This window comes from Oncorhynchus mykiss, chromosome 7 (genome assembly GCF_057628025.1).
Source record: "Oncorhynchus mykiss isolate SJ-2025 chromosome 7, ASM5762802v1, whole genome shotgun sequence".
NCBI classification, from domain to species: domain Eukaryota; kingdom Metazoa; phylum Chordata; class Actinopteri; order Salmoniformes; family Salmonidae; genus Oncorhynchus; species Oncorhynchus mykiss.
The window spans coordinates 81,962,140-81,975,708 of NC_143028.1; the positions used below are offsets into that span (position 1 = coordinate 81,962,140).

The 13,569-nt window shown below is 43.6% G+C and overlaps 2 protein-coding genes across 4 annotated transcripts in view; one reads left to right on the plus strand and one right to left on the minus strand.

Annotated features, from left to right (window-relative positions):
• The window catches only part of cenpp (centromere protein P), a 189,893-nt gene that overhangs the window by 21,800 nt on the left and 154,524 nt on the right, over positions 1 to 13,569 (minus strand). The gene's annotated exons all lie outside the window — the stretch shown is intronic.
• ecm2 (extracellular matrix protein 2, female organ and adipocyte specific) overlaps positions 1 to 13,569 on the plus strand; it is a 37,617-nt gene that overhangs the window by 19,007 nt on the left and 5,041 nt on the right. For both annotated transcript variants that reach the window (XM_090242087.1, XM_090242088.1), the window contains 7 exons: positions 1,844 to 2,542; positions 5,496 to 5,611; positions 8,203 to 8,338; positions 8,586 to 8,743; positions 11,152 to 11,291; positions 11,993 to 12,105; positions 12,204 to 12,417. In XM_090242087.1, coding sequence (XP_090098213.1) covers positions 1,844 to 2,542; positions 5,496 to 5,611; positions 8,203 to 8,338; positions 8,586 to 8,743; positions 11,152 to 11,291; positions 11,993 to 12,105; positions 12,204 to 12,417 — 1,576 coding nt within the window. The remainder of the gene's footprint in view (positions 1 to 1,843; positions 2,543 to 5,495; positions 5,612 to 8,202; positions 8,339 to 8,585; positions 8,744 to 11,151; positions 11,292 to 11,992; positions 12,106 to 12,203; positions 12,418 to 13,569) is intronic.

Below are 13,569 nucleotides of genomic sequence, written 5' to 3' on the forward strand. Positions count from 1 at the left end.
TTAACCAATCTTAACTACCATAGTACTAATCTTAATTATCGTAGTACTATCTTAACCGATCTTAACTACCGTAGTACCAATCTTAACTATCGTAGTACTAATCTTAACTATCGTAGTACTATCTTAACTATCGTAGTACTATCTTAACTATCGTAGTACTAATCTTAACTACCGTAGTACTAATCTTAACTACCGTAGTACTATCTTAACCGATCTTAACTACTGTAGTACTAATCTTAACTACCGTAGTACTAATCTTAACTATCGTAGTACTAATCTTAACTACCGTAGTACTATCTTAACCGATCTTAACTACTGTAGTACTAATCTTAACTACCGTAGTACTAATCTTAACTACCGTAGTACTATCTTAACCGATCTTAACTACTGTAGTACTAATCTTAACTACCGTAGTACTAATCTTAACTACCGTAGTACTATCTTAACTGATCTTAACTATCGAAGTACTAATTTTAACTACCGTAGTACTATCTTAACTGATCTTAACTATCGTAGTACTAATCTTAACTACCATAGTACTATCTTAACTGATCTTAACTATCGTAGTACTAATCTTAACTACCGTAGTACTATCTTAACTACCGTAGTACTATCTTAGCCGATTTTAACTATCGTAGTACTAATCTTAACTATCGTAGTACTAATCTTAACTACCGTAGTACTATCTTAACCGATTTTAACTATCGTAGTACTAATCTTAACTATCGTAGTACTAATCTTAACTACCGTAGTACTATCTTAACCGATTTTAACTATCGTAGTACTAATCTTAACTACCATAGTACTATCTTAACTATCGTAGTACTAATCTTAACTATCGTAGTACTGATCTTAACTCTAAGATACAGAACGCGTCTCCTTCCTGAGGAGTATGATGGCTGCGTGGTCCCATGGTGTTTATATTTGCGTACTATTCTTTGCACAGAAGAATGTGGTACATTCAGTTTTTTGGAAATTGCTCCCAATGATGAACCAGACTTGTGGAGGTCTACAAAGATATAGAGTGTAACACTGAACTCACCTAAAACACTAGTTGATAACTTTTCATTGGTGGAGGCATGAATATGCCTCCACCAATCTATCCCTCTCTCCTGGATCTATCCTTCTCTTCCTCACTCGCCTCTCCCGCCCTTCATTCATTGCCTCTCCCTCCCGCCATCCCTCGCCATCCCCCACCTCTCCCTCCATCCCTTGCCTCCTCCTCCATTCCATCCCTCGCCTCTCCCTCCATTCCATCCCTCGCCTCTCTCTCCATTCCATCCCTCGCCTCTCCCTCCATTCCATCCCTCGCCTCTCCCTCCATTCCATCCCTCGCCTCTCTCTCCATCCCTCGCATCTCTCTCTCTCGTCCCTCGCATCCATCCTTCGTCTCGCTCTCCATCCCTCTCTCGCCTCTCCCTCCGTCGCTTGCCTTACCCTCCGTCGCTCCATCCCTCGTCTCTCTCTCCATCCCTCGTCTCTCTCTCCATTCCTCGTCTCTCCCTCCATCCCTCGTCTCTCTCTCATCCCTCGCCTCTCTCCATCCCTCGTTTCTCCCTCCATCCCTCGTTTCTCCCTCCATCCCTCGTTTCTCCCTCCATCCCTCGTCTCTCCCTCCATCCCTCGTCTCTCTCTACATCCCTCGTCTCTCTCTCCATCCCTCGTCTCTCTCTCCATCCCTCGTCTCTCTCTCCATCCCTCGTCTCTCTCTCCATCCCTTGTCTCTCTCTCCATCCATCCCATCCTCTCTCCCGCCATCCCATCCTCTTTCCCTAACACTCTGCGGTTCTGATTGGCTGGGCCAGCAGCCCGTGGTGACGCCCCTTCTCTGGCAATTCCCCAGTTCCCAACGACCCCAGCGACCATGTGAACCCTGACCATGACCCCGCCGTGCCCCGCTCCCAGGCCGAGATCGAACTCCTCTTGAAGAGAGAGGAGGAGGAGCACAGGGAGGAGGAGGCACGTCTTCTCAAGAAGGACGCAGAGAAAAAGAGGAGGAAGAAACAGAAGAAGGAGGAGGCTGAGAGACAGAGGAGTCTGCAGGAGGAGAGGAGTCTGCAGGAGGAGAGGAGGCTGCAGGAGGAGAGGAGGCGCGAGGAAGAGCGGCTGCAGATGGAGAAGGAGGCAGAGAAGAGGCAGGAGGAAGCAGAGGCGGCCATGAAGGAGCAGGAAAGGAAGCTGGAGGAGGAGAGGAGGAGACACGAGGAGGACCTGAAGGAGAACCTCAGGGAGCTAGAGGAAGAAGAAGAAGAGGAGAGGGAGCAGGAGGAGGAAGACATGGAGTGGCTATTGAGAGGAGATGTTTTCCAGATCTTTCCAGAGGAGCCGACCGAAGAGGACCTCCTTACACCTCCCCTAGCCGAGCCCACTGAGAAACAAGAGGAGGATGGAGGAGCGGAGTGGGGAGTGGTGGCACACGGACCTGGGAACACCCTCCCGTTAGGTTGTGATATCTCTGATGTCATCGTGACGTGTGAGAACGCCCAGCTGACCAACTTCCCTCCCCTGAACATCCCTGAACTCAAGTCTCTGAGCCTGGAGGGTAAGTTTAAGGAAAACTCCAACCCCCCCAAAAAAACAATAATTTGGTATATGTTTAATTAGTAAATTGTTGATATAGTCCCAATATGTTTTCAAGATATGTAACTTTCAAGTGCAGAAATACAGCCGGTATCATATGATACTGCGTTTTACCGGCTGTATTTCTGCACTTGGAAAGTGACATATCTTGAAAACATGATTGCTGACATGCAAAACATCTTGGGACTAAATCAACAATTTACTAATTAAACAAATACCAAACGAGAGTTTTTGGTTGGAATTTTCCTTTAAGGCAGCTGTGCGCGTGCGTGCGTGTGTGTGTGTGTGTGTGTGTGTGTGTGTGTGTGTGCAAGTGCTGTATGAGGTAGACAACACACCATCATATCATGTGTTAGACACTAAACCAGAAATGTCAAATCACAAATCACCCAAAACACAAAAACCAATCCCCATGCAGAGACTTCTATTGAGAAGTGAGTAATGTTTTTTGTTTGGTCGTTGTGATGGTAATTCCTAATGTGGTCACACAGTCTAAAGTTAATAGGACTAGAAACTAAAGAGAAAAATAAATACTGGAGGATAGATTTATTAGCTTCTCATGCCTGTTGGTTTATATACTGCAATTATGGAGGCTTTTGGCATAATTATGGTATGCACTAGAAGTATGAGAGCTTTTGGACCATGTCTTGACTTGCAGGACACGTAGTCATGGAAAGCACAACAGAGTCATTCTGAACACTAGTATTTAACAACACTATAACACCAGGCTATGGAGTCCAGTCATTCTGAACACTAGTATTTAACAACACTATAACACCAGGCTATGGAGTCCAGTCATTCTGAACACTAGTATTTAACAACACTATAACACCAGGCTTATGGAGTCCAGTCATTCTGAACACTAGTATTTAACAACACTATAACACCAGGCTATGGAGTCCAGTCATTCTGAACACTAGTATTTAACAGCACTATAACACCAGGCTATGGAGTCCAGTCATTCTGAACACTAGTATTTAACAACACTATAACACCAGGCTATGGAGTCCAGTCATTCTGAACACTAGTATTTAACAACACTATAACACCAGGCTATGGAGTCCAGTCATTCTGAACACTAGTATTTAACAACACTATAACACCAGGCTATGGAGTCCAGTCATTCTGAACACTAGTTTTTAACAACACTATAACACCAGGCTTATGGAGTCCAGTCATTCTGAACACTAGTATTTAACAACACTATAACACCAGGCTATGGAGTCCAGTCATTCTGAACACTAGTATTTAACAACACTATAACACCAGGCTATGGAGTCCAGTCATTCTGAACACTAGTATTTAACAGCACTATAACACCAGGCTATGGAGTCCAGTCATTCTGAACACTAGTATTTAACAACACTATAACACCAGGCTATGGAGTCCAGTCATTCTGAACACTAGTATTTAACAACACTATAACACCAGGCTATGGAGTCCAGTCATTCTGAACACTAGTATTTAACAACACTATAACACCAGGCTATGGAGTCCAGTCATTCTGAACACTAGTATTTAACAACACTATAACACCAGGCTATGGAGTCCAGTCATTCTGAACACTAGTATTTAACAACACTATAACACCAGGCTATGGAGTCCAGTCATTCTGAACACTAGTATTTAACAACACTATAACACCAGGCTATGGAGTCCAGTCATTCTGAACACTAGTATTTAACAACACTATAACACCAGGCTATGGAGTCCAGTCATTCTGAACACTAGTATTTAACAACACTATAACACCAGGCTTATGGAGTCCAGTCATTCTGAACACTAGTATTTAACAACACTATAACACCAGGCTATGGAGTCCAGTCATTCTGAACACTAGTATTTAACAACACTATAACACCAGGCTATGGAGTCCAGTCATTCTGAACACTAGTATTTAACAACACTATAACACCAGGCTATGGAGTCCAGTCATTCTGAACACTAGTATTTAACAACACTATAACACCAGGCTATGGAGTCCAGTCATTCTGAACACTAGTATTTAACAACACTATAACACCAGGCTATGGAGTCCAGTCATTCTGAACACTAGTATTTAACAACACTATAACACCAGGCTATGGAGTCCAGTCATTCTGAACACTAGTATTTAACAACACTATAACACCAGGCTATGGAGTCCAGTCATTCTGAACACTAGTATTTGACAACACTATAACACCAGGCTATGGAGTCCAGTCATTCTGAACACTAGTATTTAACAACACTATAACACCAGGCTATGGAGTCCAGTCATTCTGAACACTAGTATTTAACAACACTATAACACCAGGCTATGGAGTCCAGTCATTCTGAACACTAGTATTTAACAACACTATAACACCAGGCTATGGAGTCCAGTCATTCTGAACACTAGTATTTAACAACACTATAACACCAGGCTATGGAGTCCAGTCATTCTGAACACTAGTATTTAACAACACTATAACACCAGGCTATGGAGTCCAGTCATTCTGAACACTAGTATTTAACAACACTATAACACCAGGCTATGGAGTCCAGTCATTCTGAACACTAGTATTTAACAACACTATAACACCAGGCTATGGAGTCCAGTCATTCTGAACACTAGTATTTAACAACACTATAACACCAGGCTATGGAGTCCAGTCATTCTGAACACTAGTCTTTAACAACACTATAACACCAGGCTATGGAGTCCAGTCATTCTGAACACTAGTATTTAACAACACTATAACACCAGGCTATGGAGTCCAGTCATTCTGAACACTAGTATTTAACAACACTATAACACCAGGCTATGGAGTCCAGTCATTCTGAACACTAGTCTTTAACAACACTATAACACCAGGCTATGGAGTCCAGGCTTAATGAAAACACTAATATTCATGTTATTCCTCAGATTAATATGTCTCTTAAATTATCGCCAGGTAACGCCATCTCAACCATCCCAGTGGGGGCGTTCAATGGTATCCCCAACCTGGAGTGGATTAACCTGAGCAAGAACAAGTTGGTGACTTCTGGCATTGCCCCACGTGCCTTCAAAGTAAGAGTCTCTCCTTTGAAATAAAAGCCCGTCTCTCTGCTGGCATTGGCCTATACTCCTTCAAAGTAAGAGTCTCTCCTTTGAAATAAGAGCCCGTCTCTCTGCTGGCATCGGCCTATACACCTTCAAAGTAAGAGTCTCTCGTTTGAAATAAGAGCCCGTCTCTCTGCTGGCATCGGCCTATACTCCTTCAAAGTAAGTCTCTCCTTTGAAATAAGAGCCCGTCTCTCTGCTGGCATCGGCCTATACTCCTTCAAAGTAAGAGTCTGTTTTTTTTCTTCTTCTTCTGCTGGCTTCACTCCACACTCCTTCAAAGTAAGAGTCTGTTTCTCTGCGGCCATTGCCTCACACACTTTCCAAAAATAAGGAGTCTGTTTCCAATGAGCCTGTCCAACCAATGAAATATGAACAGTGTGGGAACAGTCTAAGCAGATGAATATGTGAACAAACAGAAGCATGTCAACATGGGGAGGAAGGGACATTTGACTCACTCTCTCTGGTCAAAATAAAAGTCTGCGTTTTTAAACAGTCAATATTTAAAACCATCTGGAACATTTCCCAGAACACACAGCGGCCTATCATGTTAGAGTTCTGACTAGGCCCGAACACAACAATACACTAATGAGAGAGGGAGAGAACACAGGTTAGCTAGCAGTTATTTGTTTGATAAGTGAACATTAGAGCCGGGTTAGTTGGATCTGGGTCTGGTGTCCATGACACATTTGTCCATAGAGAAACTATCTCTTTAGTGATGGCCACTTCAACCATCCTCCGTTAATTACTGCAATTACACTTTGGAGAATATTAGAGAAAATCCAAAATTACATTCCATTCACTCTTGAATCTCAAAACACTTCGATGGACATCAGCAGTATAAGATATATGATTTAACTTTGCGAGGCACAACAGACGCCAAAATCTCACTTCTACCCGTTTTAAACCAACATGAGCTAATTTAAACTGTAGCATGACTCTTGGAGCCAGTCTGCCATTTAGTTTGCACAATGAAACACAGTCTAAACTCTTTAAGCCACGGAGGCTTTAAAGGAAGGATGCCTGTTGAGCTAGCATCACCCCCATTCACCCTTCATCCTGCTCTGCCACAAACCTGCACAGGCCTTTTAACCAAAACAACATTCCATGGCCCTTAGTCAAGAGAAACCTCAGGGGAACAGGGAGAGAGAAACCTCAGGGGAACAGGGAGAGAGAAACCTCAGGGGAACAGGGAGAGAGAAACCTCAGGGGAACAGAGAGAGAGAAACCTCAGGGGAACAGGGAGAGAGAAACCTCATTTGAACAGGGAGAGAGAAACCTAATTTGAACATGGAGAGAGAAACCTCAGGGGAACAGGGATAGAGAAACCTCATTTGAACAGGGAGAGAGAAACCTCAGGGGAACAGGGATAGAGAAACCTCATTTGAACAGGGAGAGAGAAACCTCAGGGGAACAGGGAGAGAGAAACCTCAGGGGAACAGGGATAGAGAAACCTCATTTGAACAGGGAGAGAGAAACCTCAGGGGAACAGGGATAGAGAAACCTCAGGGGAACAGGGATAGAGAAACCTCAGGGGAACAGGGATAGAGAAATCTCATTTGAACAGGGATAGAGAAACCTCATTTGAACAGGGATAGAGAAACCTCATTTGAACAGGGATAGAGAAACCTCAGATGAACAGGGAGAGAGAAACCTCATGGGAACAGGGATAGAGAAACCTCAGGGGAACAGGGAGAGAGAAACCTCAGATGAACAGGGAGAGAGAAACCTCATTTGAACAGGGATAGAGAAACCTATTTCCAGCCAGCTAGATCCACCGAGGTACTATATCACCAGAAAGAGGTGAGGTGCGACAATCAGGACATTTCTACAGCAAGAACCTTTGATTTCGTTTAAAAAAATTATTGTGACAACATCGATCGTTTTTCTTTTCCAATACTTTAGGTGCGCTTGATTTAGCTTGCCTTCCTTAACGGAACCAATAGAATAGTCCCAATAAGTATTTCAAACCAGGTGTGATACTGTGACTGTAACATTCCAATGTACAATATTTACCCTTCTTTATCGGTTTCCCCTTCCACAGAATGACAGAGTATTTTCCATCAGTATGGCAACGATAGAACATCTAGATATATAAAGTACTTTATTTTCCATCACCATGGCAACGATAGAACATCTAGATATATAAAGTACTTTATTTTCCATCACCATGGCAACGATAGAACATCTATCTAGATCTATAAAGTACTTTATTTTCCATCACCATGGCAACGATAGAACATCTATCTAGATATATAAAGTACTTTATTTTCCATCACCATGGCAACGATAGAACATCTATCTAGATATATAAAGTACTTTATTTTCCATCACCATGACAACGATAGAACATCTATCTAGATATATAAAGTACTTTATTTTCCATCACCATGACAAGGATAGAACATCTAGATATATAAAGTACTTTATTTTCCATCACCATGGCAACGATAGAACATCTATCTAGATATATAAAGTACTTTATTTTCCATTGGTTAGAGTTGTTTAAATTCCCCAGAGACGCACGTTGTTTAATGTTGTTAATGATCGTTGGTCAGGGCCTGAAGTTCCTGAGCCGTCTGTTCCTGGACAACAACCTCCTAGAGACGGTTCCAACAGATCTCCCATCAACACTACAGGAACTCAAGATCAATGAGAACCACCTCAAAGGCATCGAGGAGAACAGCTTCCAAGGTAACCAAACAAAACAACAAATCTACATGTTACTAGTTACTGGACAAACATTTTCAAAGTACTTTTTTTTGGGGGGGGGGCATTTCAGGCAATAATATTTGTAAAACTGCAATGCTTCAATCAACAACAACAAATATGTTTCAACTGTACAAACATAAATATTTGTTAGTGGAAGTGGCTGAACCCATAACCAGCACAGGGAGACTTTTATAGGAAAATGTTTTCACTGCTGTGTAATTTCTGAAAGGTCTGAGTAGCCTGTTGATCTTGGAGTTGGAGGGAAACGTCCTGAACGAAGGGAACGTGGATCATCAAGCTTTCAGTCCCCTCTCTCAGCTCTCTTACCTCCGTCTGGGCAGAAACCACTTCAGGACCGTCCCCCAGGGCCTGCCTCCATCTCTGCTGGTGAGATTTATCAGTTTTTATCCAAAGATGTATATAAACCCTGGATTACTGAGGCTATGTATTGGCCATGGAGAGGCTTCGAAGCCACCGGTCGGCCATATTGGCCCTCCCCAGTCCTCCATAGGAATGAATGGAATTCTATAGTATTTCAATAAAATGTCATGTATTTAAGGATCTGTTTGTTGTAGTGGGGAAAATAACAAAACATTATACCTTTAAGGAAAATGTGTATATATACACAGTGGGGAGAACAAGTATTTGATACACTGCCGGTTTTGCAGGTTTTCCTACTTACAAAGCATGTAGAGGTCTGTAATTTTTTATCATAGGTACACTTCAACTGTGAGAGACGGAATCTAAAACAAAAATCCAGAAAATCACATTGTATGATTTTTAAGTAATTAATTTGTATTTTATTGCATGACATCAGTATTTGATCACCGACCAACCAGTAAGAATTCCGACTCTCACAGACCTGTTAGTTTTTCTTTAAGAACCCCTCCTGTTCTCCACTCATTACCTGTATTAACTGCACCTGTTTGAACTCGTTACCTGTATAAAAGACACCTGTCCACACAATCAAACAGACTCCAACCTCTCCACAATGGCCAAGACCAGAGAGCTGTTTAAGGACATTAGGGATAAAATTATAGCCCTGCACAAGGCTGGGATGGGCTACAGGACAATAGGCAAGCAGCTTGGTGAGAAGGCAACAATTGTTGGCGCAATTATTAGAAAATGGAAGAAGTTCAAGATGACGGTCAATCACCCTCGGTCTGGGGCTCCATGCAAGATCTCACCTCGTGGGGCATCAATGATCATGAGGAAGGTGAGGGATCAGCCCAGAACTACACGGCAGGACCTGGTCAATGACCTGAAGAGAGCTGGGACCACAGTCTCAAAGAAAACCATTAGTAACACACTATGCCGTCATGGATTAAAATCCTGCAGCGCACGCAAGGTCCCCCTGCTCATGCCAGCGCATGTCCAGGCCCGTCTGAAGTTTGCCAATGACCATCTGGATGATCCAGAGGAGGAATGGGAGAAGGTCATGTGGTCTGATGAGACAAAAATAGAGCTTTTTGGTCTAAACTACACTCACCGTGCTTGGAGGAAAAAGAAGGATGAGTACAACCCCAAGAACACCATCCCAACCGTGAAGCATGGAGGTGGAAACATAATTCTTTGGGGATGCTTTTCTGCAATGGGGACAGGACGACTGCACCGTATTGAGGGGAGGATGGATGGGGCCATGTATCGCGAGATCTTGGCCAACAACCTCCTTCCCCCAGTAAGAGCATTGAAGATGGGTCGCGGCTGGGTCTTCCAGCATGACAATGATCCCAAACACACCGCCCGGGCAACGAAGGAGTGGCTTCATAAGAAGCATTTCAAGGTCCTGGAGTGGCCTAGCCAGTCTCCAGATCTCAACCCCATAGAAAATCTTTGGAGGGAGTTGAAAGTCCGTGTTGCCCAGCAACAGCCCCAAAACATCACTGCTCTAGAGGAGATCTGCATGGAGGAATGGGCCAAAATACCAGCAACAGTGTGTGAAAACCTTGTGAAGACTTACAGAAAACGTTTGACCTCTGTCATTGCCAACAAAGGGTATATAACAAAGTATTGAGATAAACTTTTGTTATTAACCAAATACTTATTTTCCACCATAATTTGCAAATAAATTCATTAAAAATCCTACAATGTGATTTTCTGGATTATTTTCTTCTCATTTTGTCTGTCATAGTTGAAGTGTACCTATGATGAAAATTACAGGTCTCTCTCATCTTTTTAAGTGGGAGAACTTGCACAATTGGTGGCTGACTAAATACTTTTTTGCCCCACTGTATATATATGAAATATTGTTTTAGCCATAGAAATGCATTTATTAATCTTTATAAGAATAAATGTGTCATAAACACAGTGTGGTTTTTCGCTGATAAGTGGACAGTACACATCTGTCCATTGCAATGAAACACAGTGAAGCAACTACAGCCATTTTCTTGATAAGTCTTATCCACGACTCACTCTCACGCTTTGGTTAAAGACAAGGTGCCATGTCAGGAAGGAGTGGCTCAAACACGGCTAACCTCAACACTCAGCTCTGCTTCACAAAACAGCCAGTACAGCCTGTCATCACATAACATCCTGTCATCACATAACATCCTGTACAGCCTGTCATTACATAACATCCTGTACAGCCTGTCATCACATAACATCCTGTACAGCCTGTCATAACATCCTGTACAGCCTGTCATCACGTAACATCCTGTACAGCCTGTCATTACATACGTCCAATTACAGTGAGCTACATTTGTGTTGTTGTCTATTAGAGGAGCAAAGGGCCTCTCCGGCAAACAGTGCATCTCCATTGTGTATAAATACTCTTCATTTTATCGTTCTGTTCGCAGGAGGTTTATCTTGAGAACAACCTGATAGAAGAGATATCCGACTGCGTCTTCAACCAATCCACTAACCTGAACGTGATCTCACTGAGACACAACAGACTGGAGGAGTCCAGGATTGCCCCTCTAGCATGGATCAACCACAAGTAAGAAAACTAGAGGATTTCACAAGTCTTATTTTCAATGCATATATTACAAATAAACCAAAGTAAAGTTATATCTGAGTTGCCCCCCCCCCCGCCCTCAGAACAGCATCAATTCGTCAGGACATGGACTCTACAAGGTGTCGAAAGCATTCCACGGGGATGCTGGCCCATGTGGACTCCAATGCTTCCCACAGTTGGCTGGATGTGCTTTGGGCGGTAGACCGTTCTTGATACACGCGAGAAACTGTCTTTGAGTGTGAAAACCCCAGCAGCGTTGCAGTTCTTGACACAAACCGTTGCCCCCTAAGCATCTACTACCATACCCCTGTTCAAAGGCACTTCAATCTGTTGTCTTGTCCGTTCACCTTCTGAATGACACACGTACACACACAATCCGTGTCTCAGTTGTCTCAAGGCTTAAAAATCCTCCTTTAAACATGTCTCCTCCGCCTTCATCTACGGTACACGGATTGAAGTGGATTTAACAAGTGACATCATTAAGGGACCACAGCTTTCATTTGGATTCACCTGGTCAGTCTATGTTATGGAAAGAGCAGGTGTTCCTAATGTTTTGTCCACTCAGTTTATTTCACATTCCTGTGTAGCTTTATTTTCTCGACATAAAACTCATTTCTCATTCCCCCCCCCTTTCTCTTGTTTACTTTTACCTTTTCCCACTCTCTCTCCCTTCCTCCCATCAGGAACCTGGAGTCCATAGACCTGTCCTACAACCGTCTGTACCTGGTCCCATCCTACCTGCCCAGAGCTCTGATCCACCTGGTCTTGGTAGGGAACCAGATTGAGAGGATACCAGGTATGTACCATCCAGGATCGCTTTGGAAAGATTTCGTTCTGTTACGTACTTATCTTCTGGGAATACAAACACACATCTTGCTTTATGTTTTAATACAGGGTTTGTGTTCGCCCACATGGTGCCGGGGATAGAGTACCTGTACCTGTCCCACAACAAGCTGGATGGGGAGGGAGTGGAGCCACAGTCCTTCTTCGGTGCTCACACCTCCATGACAGAGCTGTGTTTAGACCACAACCAGCTGATAACGGTTCCCCCTGGTATCAACCAGATGAGCTCTCTGCACTTCCTCCACCTCAATAACAACAGAATCAGGTACTGTAGACGCACTCTGTATTCTCTACATAGTGCACTACTTTAGACCAGAGCCCTATTCCCTATATAGTGCACTACTTTAGACCAGAGCCCTATTCCCTATATAGTGCACTACTTTAGACCAGGGCCCTATTCCCCATATAGTGCACTATTCCCCTATATAGTGCACTACTTTAGACCAGGGCCCTATTCCCTATATAGTGCACTACTTTAGACCAGGGCCCTATTCCCTATATAGTGCACTACTTTAGACCAGGGCCCTATTCCCTACATAGTGCACTACTTTAGACCAGAGCCCTATTCCCTATATAGTACACTACTTTAGACCAGGGCCCTATTCCCTACGTAGTGCACTACTTTAGACCAGGGCCCTATTCCCTACGTAGTGCACTACTTTAGACCAGGGCCCTATTCCCTATATAGTGCACTACTTTAGACCAGGGCCCTATTCCCTACGTAGTGCACTACTTTAGACCAGGGCCCTATTCCCTATATAGTGCACTACTTTAGACCAGGGCGCTATTCCCTACATAGTGCACTACTTTAGACCAGAGCCCTATTCCCTATATAGTACACTACTTTAGACCAGGGCCCTATTCCCTACGTAGTGCACTACTTTAGACCAGGGCCCTATTCCCTACGTAGTGCACTACTTTAGACCAGGGCCCTATTCCCTACGTAGTGCACTACTTTAGACCAGGGCCCTATTCCCTACGTAGTGCACTACTTTAGACCAGGGCCCTATTCCCTACGTAGTACACTACTTTAGACCAGGGCCCTATTCCCTACGTAGTGCACTACTTTAGACCAGGGCCCTATTCCCTACGTAGTACACTACTTTAGACCAGGGCCCTATTCCCTACGTAGTGCACTACTTTAGACCAGGGCCCTATTCCCTACGTAGTACACTACTTTAGACCAGGGCCCTATTCCCTACGTAGTGCACTACTTTAGACCAGGGCCCTATTCCCTACGTAGTGCACTACTTTAGACCAGGGCCCTATTCCCTACGTAGTACACTACTTTAGACCAGGGCCCTATTCCCTACGTAGTGCACTACTTTAGACCAGGGCCCTATTCCCTACGTAGTGCACTACTTTAGACCAGGGCCCTATTCCCTACGTAGTACACTACTTTAGACCAGGGCCCTAT